The 14,881-nt window shown below is 37.0% G+C and overlaps 1 protein-coding gene and 1 long non-coding RNA gene across 2 annotated transcripts; one reads left to right on the forward strand and one right to left on the reverse strand.

Annotated features, from left to right (window-relative positions):
* Positions 1–3,067: 3,067 nt before the first annotated feature.
* LOC145220411 (uncharacterized) lies at positions 3,068–4,691 on the reverse strand. Its single transcript, XR_013858142.1, has 2 exons — positions 4,204–4,691; positions 3,068–3,962 (listed from the first exon to the last, which is right to left on the reverse strand). It is a non-coding gene; the product is annotated as an uncharacterized LOC145220411 (long non-coding RNA).
* Positions 4,692–4,696: 5 nt separating this feature from the next.
* On the forward strand, positions 4,697–14,868 carry LOC145219671 (uncharacterized). The gene is made up of 3 exons (XM_080087001.1): positions 4,697–7,863; positions 10,756–10,813; positions 11,281–14,868. Exons 1-3 carry the CDS (start codon positions 7,250–7,252, stop codon positions 11,968–11,970), a joined length of 1,362 nt encoding a protein of 453 aa, XP_079943127.1. The 5' UTR covers positions 4,697–7,249; the 3' UTR covers positions 11,971–14,868.
* The last annotated feature ends 13 nt before the right edge of the window (positions 14,869–14,881 follow it).

Raw genomic sequence — 14,881 nt, forward strand, 5'->3', positions numbered from 1 at the left:
TAGCTCATCTCTAGTGTGATCCTGGTTTTGTAAAACATTGGCTTTCATTTCTACTGGCCTAACTCAAGCATTTTTGTGTAAACTCCTACTTGTCAAATTAAATGTTGCCTACACTTTTTCTTTTATTTTTTGTTGCAGTTCAACATCTGGAAAACTGAATAGAAGCAGAAAATAGCAGCAGAATCATTCCAAAGGTAATTCAAGATTGCCTTGGACAACATGGAAGAAAGTAATTGATTGTGGAAGAATGGTGTGGGTGAAATGAGCTGACTGAAGTGTCAGCTAAATCATTGATGCATACAAAATGCTTCTTGCCTCGCTTGCATGGGAACATTTTATTTTAAGATATTCACCACACACTTCAGTTTTACATGAATCGAAATATGTGTGTTTTTTGCCGCTGTACTACCCGAAGGCAGGTTTATTTAACAATTCTTGTGCCCAATTTAAAGCAAACTTGTTATGTTAGATGTGTTCAATGATTTGCTGGTGTTATTTTAATCTCGTACCCAAATTAAGGCAAACTTGTTGTGTTGGTTAGATGTGTTTAAACATTTGTTGGTATTAACGCTGTCTTACCTACATGACATAATCATGGCGTCGTTAAAAAAGCATCTCTTGGGTAAATATTTATACATTTTCACTTTGATGTAGACTCTTTCAGTAAAAGTGATTCATCAGACAGGAATGAAAAACCTTCATTTTCAACCAGTAATCTCTATGATAGCTTGTTTGATACAACCTCATCTTTCACATGGTAGCTGGTTTAATTTTATTTCAGTAACTCGCAACACATTGCATTTTCAGCTGAATGTTGTTTCACCTTTTTTGTTTCTCAGTCTGTTCACTTGATGACCCCTTTTTAGTGTACTCATTGTAAATGCAGGTTTTTGCTTGATAAATCAATCTTCTAATTATTTATCCTCTTCACATTTATTTCTTCTTTCATATAACTGTGGCACCCAATATGAGTATGTTATTGTGTGGAAATTGGGTTCATTTTTTCATTAATAAAATGTTGCCCTTAACTGTGCATTTGTTATTTCATCATTTTAAGTACTAGTATTAACTGGTTTAAAATCACAAAGGCCTTGATGTAAACAAAAACGGTTTTCACAGGTCAGCTCTAAACTACATCTAGTAAACGCATAAAAAATATCTTTAGAATCTAACCACCACATGATAAATGAGAGGCGTACATCATAAGCGAACGAAGGGCATGACCGCTTCAAAATGATTTTTCGCGCTGACGACCTTTGTAGCATATACAGGCTCCAGATCACAAACGGATTAAGATAAATGAAAACGGTTTTCACAGGTCAACTCTAAAATACATCTAGTAAACACATACCAAATATCTTCAGAATCTAACCACCACATGATAAATGAGAGGCGTACATCATAAGCGAACGAAGGGCATGACCGCTTTAAAATAATCTTATGCGCTGACGACCTTTGTAGCATATACAGGCTCCAGATCACAAACGGATTAAGATAAATGAAAACGGTTTTCACAGGTCAACTCTAAAATACATCTAGTAAACGCGTAAAAAATATCTTTAGAATCTAACCACCACATGATAAATGACAAACGTACATCATAAGCGAACGAAGGGCATGACCGCTTTAAAATGATTTTTTGCGCTGACGACCCTTGTAGCATATACAGGCTCCAGATCACAAACGGTTTAAGGTAAACAAAAACGGTTTTCACTGGTCAACTCTAAAATACATTGAGTAAACACATACCAAATATCTTTATCTTCTAAGAAGAACATCAAAAACAAGAGGCGTACATCATAAGCGAGCGCAGGGCACGACCGCTAGTGCTGTCGATTTCATGTAGGCCTATAGCATGTAAATTTCTTGTAGCGCGTAGAATACAATCTCAAAGTATAGTGATGATGAGCGCCTATTGATTTTAGGGTAATGATAATGATTGATTGATATTTTGCATGCGTTCACTCGACGTAGGTCTAGTTTAAAGTTAACCTGTGAAAAACGTTTTCAATACTTTATGTCGTTTGTGTTCTGGAGCCTGTACATGCTACTGGGTCGACAGCGCATAAAATTATTTTGAAGCGGTCATCCCCTTCGTTCGCTTGTACGCCTCTCATTTATGATGTAGTGATTAGATTCTAAAGATATTTGGTATGTGTTTACTAGATGTATTTTAGAGTTGACCTGTGAAAAACATTTTCATTTATCTTAAACCGTTTGTGATCTGGAGCCTGTATATTCTACAAGCGTCGTTAGCGCAAAAAATCATTTTAAAGCGGTCATGTCCTTCGTTTACTTATGATATACGCCTCTCATTTATGATGTGGTGGTTAGATTCTTATGATATTTTTTATGCGTTTACTAGATGTATTTTAGAGTTGACCTGTGAAAACCGTTTTCATTTATCTTAATCCGTTTGTGATCTGGAGCCTGTATATGCTACAAAGGTCGTCAGCGCGAAAAATCATTTTAAAGCGGTCATGCCCTTCGTTCGCTTATGATGTACGCCTCTCATTTATCATGTGGTGGTTAGATTCTAAAGATATTTTTTATGCGTTTACTAGATGTAGTTTAGAGCTGACCTTTGAAAACCGTTTTCATTTATCTTAATCCGTTTGTGATCTGGATCCTGTATATTCTACAAGGGTCGTCAGCGCAAAAAAATCATTTTAAAGCGGCCATGGCCTTCGTTTGCTTATGATGTACGCCTCTCATTTATGATGTGGTGGTTAGATTCTAAAGATATTTGGTATGTGTTTACTAGATGTATTTTAGAGTTGACCTGTAAAAACCGTTTTCATTTAACTTATACCGCTTGTGATCTGGAGCCTGTATATGCTACAAGGGTCGTCAGCGCGAAAAATCATTTTAAAGCGGTCATGCCCTTCGTTCGCTTATGATGTACGCCTCTCATTTATCATGTGGTGGTTAGATTCTAAAGATATTTTTTATGCGTTTACTAGATGTAGTTTAGAGCTGACCTGTGAAAACCGTTTTTGTTTACATCAAGGCCTTTGTGATTTTAAACCAGTTAATACTAGTACTTAAAATGATGAAATAACAAATGCACAGTTAAGGGCAACATTTTATTAATGAAAAAATGAACCCAATTTCCACACAATAACATACTCATATTGGGTGCCACAGTTATATGAAAGAAGAAATAAATGTGAAGAGGATAAATAATTAGAAGATTGATTTATCAAGCAAAAACCTGCATTTACAATGAGTACACTAAAAAGGGGTCATCAAGTGAACAGACTGAGAAACAAAAAAGGTGAAACAACATTCAGCTAAAAATGCAATGTGTTGCGAGTTACTGAAATAAAATTAAACCAGCTACCATGTGAAAGATGAGGTTGTATCAAACAAGCTATCATAGAGATTACTGGTTGAAAATAAAGGTTTTTCATTCCTGTCTGATGAATCACTTTTACTGAAAGAGTCTACATCAAAGTGAAAATGTATAAATATTTACCCAAGAGATGCTTTTTTAACGACGCCATGATTATGTCATGTAGGTAAGACAGCGTTAATACCAACAAATGTTTAAACACATCTAACCAACACAACAAGTTTGCCTTAATTTGGGTACGAGATTAAAATAACACCAGCAAATCATTGAACACATCTAACATAACAAGTTTGCTTTAAATTGGGCACAAGAATTGTTAAATAAACCTGCCTTCGGGTAGTACAGCGGCAAAAAACACACATATTTCGATTCATGTAAAACTGAAGAGTGTGGTGAATATCTTAAAATAAAATGTTCCCCTGCAAGTGAGGCAAGAAGCATTTTGTATCCATCAATGATTTAGCTGACACTTCAGTCAGCTCATTTCACCCACACCATTCTTCCACAATCAATTACTTTCTTCCATGTTGTCCAAGGCAATCTTGAATTACCTTTGGAATGATTCTGCTGCTATTTTCTGCTTCTATTCAGTTTTCCAGATGTTGAACTGCAACAAAAAATAAAAGAAAAAGTGTAGGCAACATTTAATTTGACAAGTAGGAGTTTACACAAAAATGCTTGAGTTAGGCCAGTAGAAATGAAAGCCAATGTTTTACAAAACCAGGATCACACTAGAGATGAGCTACCATATTTTTAAACATGCCTAACAAATAACAAATTACCATCTGCTAAAATAATAGAAACAGTTGAGAATGACAAGCATATCATGACAATTGACAACCACTTACCATGTATCATTGCTTTTCAAATCCAATGTCCCAAGTCCTTCATTTGATAGTGTGCTAGGCCTTAGTTTGCTTCATGAAGCACTAGAAATGCTTCCCCCACCCTGAACTGTCACTTTTCATTACTCCATTTGTTATCAAAACATGGATGCCTATTAGATACAACAACCTTGGCCCATTTTGTATTTTACAGTTTACAATCGAGGAGAATCTGGTACTGCTGCTATTTCACTGCTTAAAATGCGTTTGCTTTTGTCATAACAGTTCACATTTAACTGCCAATTTCATGTAAAACTCATTTCACCTGCGATTATTTCCACAGAAAATATAATATTTTTCAATAAAAAATAAATTTAATGCTTCACTACCATTGCCGATAAAATCGGGCTGTGTTATAACACATGTTCTAAAATTATAACACCGCCCGATAAGAAACGGGGATTTTTTCATAACACAAGCGCTTCTAATCGAGCACTTGTTGACGAATCGGGTGAAAAGGCACATGTTTCATGTTGGTCCGTTGTTGTGTTAGTTAATGCAAACCTCTTAGCCTTGTGTCACATGTACTGACATGGTCATGTTAGCGTATTTTAATCTTCAAGTAGCGTAACGAAGTAGTTTCAATTAAACCAAGTAATTAGCCTTCGCATATAAGCTTATCAGCTTTTGACGATCTTGCAAAAGAATAAACACTGTATACAGATGATCATTTAAAAAATTACCTTTACTTTACTGTTTTCCTTAACCATCAGTTGCTTCCTTTTAAAAACGTAATGTTGATTGATATATGTTGATTGAATAATGTGCTATATACACTGTGGCAGGTGTGGAGGTGCTATAAAGCGGGTAATGGTAAATTGCTTGTTCGTACAATTTGGGTAAAGCTTACACAAACGTGACATAATGAAAGGCCTCCGGACGAAACATTTGCGTAACTACCAGACGAAACATTTGCCTGCCAGCGCTGAATGTAAGCTTAAGTTTCTTTTTTCTCACATTGCTTGTGTCTACTTAACCGTGACGACAACTACCCATATCCTCGCTTTGCTAATGTTACACGCATCAATGCGCACAGACCAACAGGCATTGTAGCGTCAAACACAGCGAAGCTATTATCAATCTAGTGCAGGGGTTCCCAACCTTTTTACGATCCCGTACCACTTGGACGCTCTGCATTGCCACGCGTACCACCATAGTGCTCTATGGTACTACTACTTCTTGCAGAACAACTAATTTGTTCGAATCATATTTCATTCAACGCTAGCTTAAGCTACAAAACAGTAGATGATATCTATCAAGAGCAATCATTTGACATAATTAACGTCCACTGTGCCACAGCGTTGTTCGACTTTTCATGGCAACTATGCTTTTTGTTGAGAATTGACTGACCTGTATTTTGAAGATCGTAATGATACGAAACAACAGGAATTATTACGTAACAATGACAATAGGCCTGGGGAATGTTTTTTTGTGAACAAAACCAGATAAACAAAATATAAAGTTGCAAATCGAGGTTTTTGTGAACAAAACAGAAGCTACTCGCGTACCACCTGAAAACCCTTCGCGTACCACTAGTGGTACGCGTACCACAGGTTGGGAACCCCTGATCTAGTGGCATTAGCTTAAACGGTGGAATGATTTCGTAAGAGGGGAGTGAGAAAGGTTATAGGTAAAGTTTTTTCTGTGATACAAATGCTGTATTTTTAGTGTTGCTTTTTTAGAGAGATGTGGGGGCTGTTGTATCGATTTGTTTGAGCAAGTATATTGTGTTTTTTTTCTTATGCACTCTACACAGTACAAGTTGTAACCAACTACGTGTTATAGTTAATTTCTCGTCCATTAATATCAGAATATACAAAATTCTAAGGTCGCAGCTGCGCAACTGGTTAATGTTTCATTTTTACGTACACGTTCCAGGAGCTACCAAGACCATTACAGTAGCAAGACAAAGTTGTTGTGCGTCTGTTACCTTACGACAATTTATTTGTTTACTATGTTAACAACACAGAGGTTCAATATTTCACCAGTGGTCTAATAATATGTTGCGTCAGATTCGAGAATGTTTCCCTTTAAGCATGCTTAATATGCTACGTTATTACTAAACTTAAATACTTTTACCTTAGACGATGCGACTGTTTGCATATCGAATTTCCTGCACGCCCCCATAAACGAATTAATTGTTTTATATATCACACAAACTTTATGTTTGGATTCAATTAGTACGTAGTTGCGTTCAGGCTTTGCAAAATAACAAACCAGCCCTAACATAGAGTAAACGAGCTGTAGGGCGACCTGCATAGAAAATTATTATCTCGACGACATGTCAAGCTTTCTTTATTTTAGGTTGATTGTGGCATACCTGGTTTTTCAATAAGACTTTTACGGTTGAACGCAGGCGATAAGCGAACTGTGGATGGTTAGTAGAGGTGACAGTTACTTTCTACATGTGTAGTTAGAGAACTACGGTGTATTTGTGACCCTGATATTACTTAACAATTAATTCTGCTGTAACTGTGAGTATTGGGGTGTTTTGCTAAAATGTCGGGTCAAGTTGTTTCAGCAAAGTAGGCTGAGAGAGATTTACAACAAATGGCAACCTATATGTTTTATTGCTTGATATTTGATCTTAGGTGAATAGGGGAAAGCATGATAATGTGGTGGCATTTGTCCCCAACTGAACTCAGTTTTAGTAGCGTCAACTGAATACATGCAATATAAGAAGTACTATTTCCTTGTTTCAAACAGGTCAACAACCGAAATAGCGGTGAAAATAACGAAATCTTGTTTTTAGATCACAATATCAATTAGACAAGTTAATTACCGGAATTGAACGGATGAGAACTCAGGATTTGGACTCTGGAACAACACCTTCAAAAAAAAAATTTTGACACATTTTGATAAGATACTTCACTGATGTAATATTTGTGAGAAAAGATTTCGCAAAGGTGGAAATTTGAAAACACACCTGATGATACACACCAGTGAGAAACCCTAACAAAGTGATATTTGTAATGAAAGCTTCACCCAAGGTGGACATTTTAAAACACAAATGTTGACACACTGTAACGAGAAACCTTACCGATGTGATGTTTGTGAAAAAACATTTAGCCGAAGTGGAGGTTTAAAAAGGCACATGTTGATACACACTACAGAAAAGCCCTATATTTGTGATGTTTGTGAGAGAAGATTTGTCCGAAGTGGACATTTGGAAAGACACATGTTGACACACACAAACGAAAAACCTCATCGATGTGATGTTTGTGAGAAAAGATTTGCCCATTGTGGAGTATTAAAAATACACATGTTGACACACACTAAAGAAAAACCTCATCGATGTGATGTTTGTGAAAAACAATTTACCCAGTCAGGAGTTTTGAAAACACACTTGTTGACTCACTCCGATAAGAAACCGCATCGATGTGATGTTTGTGAAAAAAGATTTAAACGAGATGGAGAATTAAAAACACACAAGTTAATTCATACTAAAGAGAAACCTCATCGATGTGATGTTTGTAATAAAAGATTTTGTCAAAATGGACATTTGAAAAGGCACATGATGATACACACCAATGAAAGACCTCATCGATGTGATGTTTGTGGAAAAAGATTTAACCGAGGTGAAACTTTGAAAAAACACATGTTGACACACGGGAAGCTGACTTGATTGGGTAAATTACCTCATTTAAATGATGACGTCACGAAGTATGTTTTTATTTTTTCGCTCTAGTGCAGTGGTTCCCAACCTTTTTTGTCCTGTGCCCCCTTTTAGTAGATATTCCATTCAAATTCCCCTCCCCCAGTACAAGTTTAGTTTGCTAAAATATCGTTTACATTAACATTTTAATCTAATTCTTAGAACTAAAATTAAACTCTTTATTATAATCTTTATAGCCTTTAATATTCTTCTTTGTACTATGACCTTTACTGAAAAATGTTTTATTCAAAGAATATATTCAAAACTCATGTATGCGTGGAAGAGTGTTGGAAAGAGCACAGCGAATATCATTCTCCACGTTTAATCTGTTTCTCTGTTTTGTTTTCATTTGCAAAAGAGTTTAAAAACCTGATTCACATAGATAAGTGGAGACAAACGGAAGGATACTTCGAATAGCTCTGTCTGCCACTTTTGGATAGGAATTACACATCAATGGGCAAAATTCAGTGATCGATTTTTCCCTTAATAATTCTCTTGCGCAAGAATCCTTTTTGAGTTTTTATCGGGAACTTTTTCCACCAACAAAGTGAATGGATTTCGTAATAAATCCAGCTCATCGTCATCAATTTCAGCCAATTGTATTTGTGTTTGTTTCCTAGTATGTCCCACTTGAATCTAGTCTCATCTTTTTCAAAGCACAAGCGTGACGCTCAAAAAAGCTTCTACTTTGAAGACTTAATGGAGGCTTCACACTTAACAATCCTTACTTTAAGTAGCCTAAATGAAATTCAAACTGCTTTTTGACTGGCCAATTACCAATGATGTAACACTAAGTATTGCTGACACGCGGGCTTTTATAGCCCGCATAACCTTTAAGAATATATCGATATTCTAGCATTGTCTAAATCACATGATATCACACAAACAAAATTACGTCACATATAGCTCAATCAAGTGCCTAGACTTGCACAGTAAACAAGTGCAAAGGTCTGTATTTTCGTACAATCATTTTCTGCATTGCTGCCTTAAATCGATTATTCGAGAACTTCTTTTGCTCAGCCCACATAGCACAGAAAATCAGTAAGAGATAAATGAAAACTATCAGAAAGGCAATTGTTCGCGCACAATAGTAATGTTTTTGTCCTGTTTGTGATGTCACATGCTGTCTTTGGATGATTGTTATACGCAAATTTGGCATAACTAGCTAAAATAGTGCAATCAACTTTCGTATTTATGTAATACACATTTAGGCTTAAGGACCGCGAGCCCTCGAAATAATGGCAAAGGGACCGTTTTGAAAAAAATATGAAAAAGTTTGGGAACCACTGATCTAAGAAGTTAAAGTAACCGCTTAGCAACCTAGACGTGACGTAACTACAACCCGCAGAATTCCGCTCTTGTGATTGGCTGAAAAAGCCTGTGGTTCGAATTCGGAAACATTTTGGAAATATGCTTTCAGTGCGCAGCCCAACATTACACTTTACGTTTAATGTCACATACAACCCGAAACCTTCCTTTGCTTTTTCACACATAATAAGTCAATCGTTGTGCGGCGAATGCAGGCGTTCTTGTCAGACAGGAAGCAATTCAATTTCCTGTTGCAAACCAGAGCATGCAATGTGGGACGGATTAAAGCAGCGGTCTCTAAATGGACCGTGGCATCTTGGGTGAGTTTTCAAGGCACGTCTAGTGGTTAACAAATCTGTTTTTTCAACGCAATTAATTCTAATAAAAAATAATGAGTCATATTTTTCTCTACACATTGTCCGATGAGTTGTTTCGTACAATACCCTTATATAGTATCTCCTTTGGTTTAAAACTCCTTGTATGTTCATGAGATACGTATTGGAAAACGGGTCCCAGAGTGCTTTGAAATCCTTAAGCAAATCAAAGTACCAGGTTGAAAGTGGATCGAAAATCGATACAATGTAATTATTCAACATATAAATCGTTAACAGATTTGTCGCTTTTTCCCACTGATCTCCATAAACCCTGGATTGCGCTAAAACATAACCCATCTCGTTTTCGTCAAATTGTTAGCGTACTAGCCAAGCAAAGGGCGTGTTTTATTTTTCCCATAACACAAGACAAATATTATCGTTGTAAAATTACTTAGCTTAACTATGACGATAACGGAAAAGTTTCATCCATGCACTGATCACATTTTAAATTGCTTTTATAAAAGTACACATCATACAGTGGACCTGGCGCTCAACGACCTGCCCTTTTTTCTTTCGGTTACAGGTCAATGCACTCGTGTTTACTGATGCGTTGTTGGGCGACTTAAATAAGTTCCAGTGCTTTTATTTTAAAATATTTTTTAATACTACTGCAGGTGTAAATTTTAGGCCATCTCAAGATATTCAATGTTATGTTTGTGCGCTGGATGTGCCAGATGCTATGCGCGAAGCTCACGCAGGGGTATTAGAGTGCTCGGTTTGTAGAATAGTGTTTAACAAAACAAATATGTATTCGTCCACTCTAGAAATTGTGTTGTAGTCACCCACGTGTTTAAAGTTTTACTGTAATAGAAAAGAATAACGTACAGACTTCATAAACTTTGGTCTGCAGCAACTATATTGAAAAATAAACGATTTGTGAAACATGTTCTTTCTACTAGATGTAGTTTGCCGTGTGGCGTTTGTGCAGCTGCGACTATAGTCGGAAGCAATTCAGTTTTCCGTTTGTGACAACCCGCAGTGTTTCGTTCTTTTAGATTTAGACGTTGATAGTTCTTTTTAGTTTCAACCTTCTGTTGTATGCTGTACCAAGGGGATATTTTCAAGGTGTTAAATCAGTGTAGCATTATTAAGGCAATTGTCAGAACATTCGAATATTTAACTAAAAGCTTCGCTAAGAATAGATCTTCTGAGTTTGCGAACAGTGTTATATGATTGCAGGTACGGGAGATTTCGGCTATTTCTATGTAATCTTTTGCAAAATCCAGACGAATTACTGGTAAGCGTAGAACTGGTTTAAAATGATGGTAAATAATAGACTATCAGCGAACAGACAAAGTAACTCGCTTCATCCTCAATTGTCACATAGTTTTTCTTGTTGCACTTGTCTAAAGCCTTGTATGCCCAACTGTAGCTAGGAAGGAAGTGTTTAACATATTTTCAAAGTTTGCCCCAAAGTTTACAATTACAGTACATATCGAATTAAGATATTGCCGGTTTCTATAGTAGTCATCAACTTTACTTAACATCAGAGGTTAAAATATACTGATTGAGGGTTTTAGTTGATAATAATGATAATGAAACAAGTTCGCTTTTGCAATGTAATTTTGACTGTTGGCTGTGGATTTTGGACTGCTATATGTTAAAATTGTTATCAACTGATTTTAACGCCCAAATAAAAAATGTTTTCAGAGAGCAGTACAACATAAAAACCATTTTGTCGTTTTCGCAGATAAACAAAAATGAATAATGGCGACCCAGGAATTAATTTTGAAGCAAACCGATCTGCAATGTGCAGATGCTTGTGATCAGCAGAAATTATCTGAGACATCCAAACGTCAACAACTGTCTAAAATAAATGTAAGCACTGTTTCTGAGAAAGGTACCTTCAAACGAAAACAATTGACTCCCACCAATAAAACAACCTTTCAATGTGATGTATGTGAAAAGAAGTTCAACCGCAGCACAGGCTTGAAAAGACACATGTTGACCCACACAAAAGAGAAACCCCATCGATGTTATGTTTGTCACAAAACGTTCAGTCTTCGCTCAGATTTAAAAAGACACATAGCAATTCACTCCCCCACGAAACATTATCGATGTGATGTGTGTGAGAAAACGTTCAGTCAAGGTGGAAATTTGAAAAGGCACAAGTTGTCTCACACTAATGAAAAACAACATCGATGTGATGTATGTAAAAAAATGTTTAGCCAGGACCAATATTTGAAAAGACACATGATAACTCACACAAAAGAGAAACCACACCAATGCTGTGTATGTGAGAAAAAATTTGGTGCAAGAGGAGATTTAACAATGCACATGACGACCCACACGAGAGAGAAACCCTATCGATGTGACATATGTGAGAAACCATTTAGCCATCGAGGACATTTGAAAAGACACATGTTGATACACACGAGAAGTAGACACTATTAAGTTACAAGTCCTTTTTGGCAAGTATTGCAGCATCACACAGTTGGTATCCCTGCCTCGTTTTGTACATTTAAAACAAAACGGTTCTTGTGCCATCTTGTTCAGCTAATGTGCACGTTATGAAGAGAATCAAGCAAGATGAGATTTCAGGAACTAGGTGTGCAAACCAAAAAATCGTAATTGTTTTAAACGACCAGGCAATAACGAATAAAATGTAATAATCCCATACCCGGTATATGGCACTGAACTGCACCTGTTCCCCTACTACTGGCTCATCGCAAACTTTGTGTACAAAGTCAGGGTCCAATCACAGAACACCAAGACGATTTATAGCCGATCTGGTGTAGAATTTGTCTAGCACTTTCTGTTGAACGCTGTAACAACGCGACACACGCCGCCAAACGTAAATTACAATGTTCGAAATGAGACGGTTTTGTTTCGATAAGTTATTTGTTACACTACCGCTTAACGTAATTGGTGATCACTAGCCAGCCTCGATCATAACAACTAAAGACTTTTTGGAACGGCAACGTTTTAACTTCTGGGTGAAAGGCGATAGTGTTCTGATTTTACTCTACCTGGACACAAAACATGCCGTTTGTTAAATGTCGTATGGGAAGACCGTTTTTGTCATACAGCATACGAAACATTGTTGCAGTATTGGGTTACTCAGATACAGACAAAACCGATCGGTATTTCATTTTGTTGAGAAATTTTAACGGTTATTCCGATTACCTGAATTCTGTCTGTATCAAAACAATACATATGGTTAGTAGGGCGATTAATTTTTGTCTTGTCAAAAAAAGTCACAAATTTGGCAAAATTTTTATAATAGGTCAAAAATTGTTTTCAAAGTCAAAATTGTTTACAAACTGCATTGTGGTGGTGTTGTAGAGGTTGCACTGTCAGTAAACTTTTCATTTTACACCTTGTAGCTTACTTTTTACTGTTGTACTGTTGCCCATTGTCTACTTACTGTCAATCATAAACCATTAAGTGAAATAATTAGGTTGATATGGTGTGTTGAGCGTTTAAAATTTTGGTAGGTCCCAAGTCATTTCACGACAGCTGCAGGTTAGGTGCAGCTCTTGCTTCGGTTTTAGATACTTCGTGTATTTATTGTTTAAACCAGTGTTTCCCAACCTAGGGTCGCCTGAAAATTTTGTTTCGTAGGGTAAATAGCTGAATTGCAAATAACTTCGTTTTAAAGGTATTCATAATAACCATACTTCTGTAAAACTGTTTGAAAGTAGACATGGGCAATAACTATCGAAGCATACAAAAGTTCTTTTCGAATGTCGGCGTTAAAAAGTAAAGGGCACAATTGGTGGACACGCTAGAAAGCAAGGTTGGGGCATAGCGGGTAAATATGGTGGGATTCAAATAGAAAAGAAACGCTTCCAGTAGTTGTTTGACACATAAACTTATGCTTACACTCTTAAATACTACACACTTTGGATATATTGTGTTTAATGAAATCTAGTAAAGGAGTAAAGATATCAGTGCACAAGCAAACCAAAAAAAAAAAGGAATGGCGTAGATTGACAGCAGGTCACTGCGATGCCTTGAACGGACACGCTTCGAAAAGATGTCCTTGTGACGATAAAAACAAACAGTAGAAGGTGACCAATTCCACGATATACGCAATATCTCTACCCAAAAGATGTAGCCGGAATATCACACGACACAAGGTGTTTGTTGATAAAGTTGCTTGTAATATGCAAAAGCCGTCATGGGAGAGAATTTGTAGCAAAACGTTGTCTTCAACGGAAGTCAAATAGTAGATTATTTTTGGTATGCTTGCGTACTCAACTAAAGAATTTACGCTGTCGTACTTTCTAGAACTGTGACAAGCATTTTTACGGTTCGATAATGGCATCTTGATTTGGCTTCCTACGTGTGGGTCATACAGTGATTTTGTGTATCCTAACAGATTAATAATTTGGCAGTCGGGGCAAGGCCATTGTTATGCAATCAACATCGTTTAAGCTGTGGTTGCTTAATGAAACATTATTTAACCTAGCGACTGTTTGCAGTAGTGCTTCGTGAACTGTGCTCATTGTATATGTAAAACTTAATTTGAGTCAATTTGGCGTTCGGTACACGTCGGCGCGACTTTGGCGCAATGGATCGAGTTGCATTTACGTTAATAACATTCCCCTGCATTTTTCCTTAGCACGTGTAGTTGGTTAAAATGTCATTTTTATCGCTTTGGTGTCACATTGCAATGTCGAATTATTTTGCACGGTTTTAACCTACGAGGTTTAGTCATAGACGATTCAGGCTTCCTTTGCGTGACATAGGTCACTATAATTAAAATACCTGTCTGAGAAAGAATATTTCAAAGAAGCAGAATCAGTCCATAATATTTACGAAAATATATATTTTGCCTATTGGTATCGTTTCTGTAACACCATGCATTAAAACAACAATAAAAAGGTAAAACAACAGCAAGCAAATACCAACGACACAGAAAAAACACTTCACAGGTAGAGAAGCGCTGACTGTGCGCGTTGGGGTCTGGCAAGCAACATTGCAGCTTTGCGAGCATGTCGCTCAGCGCGATTATCGAGGCGGATGAAGTGGGAACCAACCGTAATCGGCCCCAGTTCCCAGTGGTCGTCGCACTTTGGAATCAGAGTGGTCCGACATTTTTTGTCCACAATGGACTTCGACCAGCCTCCAGTAATGAGTTGAACAGAGCAGTTAACGTGGAAACGCCAACTTTTCGTATTCCTGCAATGTTGATTTGGTTCGGCCCTCCTCGAAGCGAGTGCGGAACTCGCCCTGTATCTTTTAGATCAGTGGTTCTCAACTGGTGGTCCATGGACCACTGGTGGTCCATGAGGGCTTTTTTGGTGGTCCACAGGACATCCGCAATATTTGTTAATAAACGGGAAATAGTTGGATGTAA

This window comes from Phallusia mammillata, chromosome 3, assembly GCF_965637545.1.
Source record: "Phallusia mammillata chromosome 3, kaPhaMamm4.hap1.1, whole genome shotgun sequence".
Taxonomy (NCBI): domain Eukaryota; kingdom Metazoa; phylum Chordata; class Ascidiacea; order Phlebobranchia; family Ascidiidae; genus Phallusia; species Phallusia mammillata.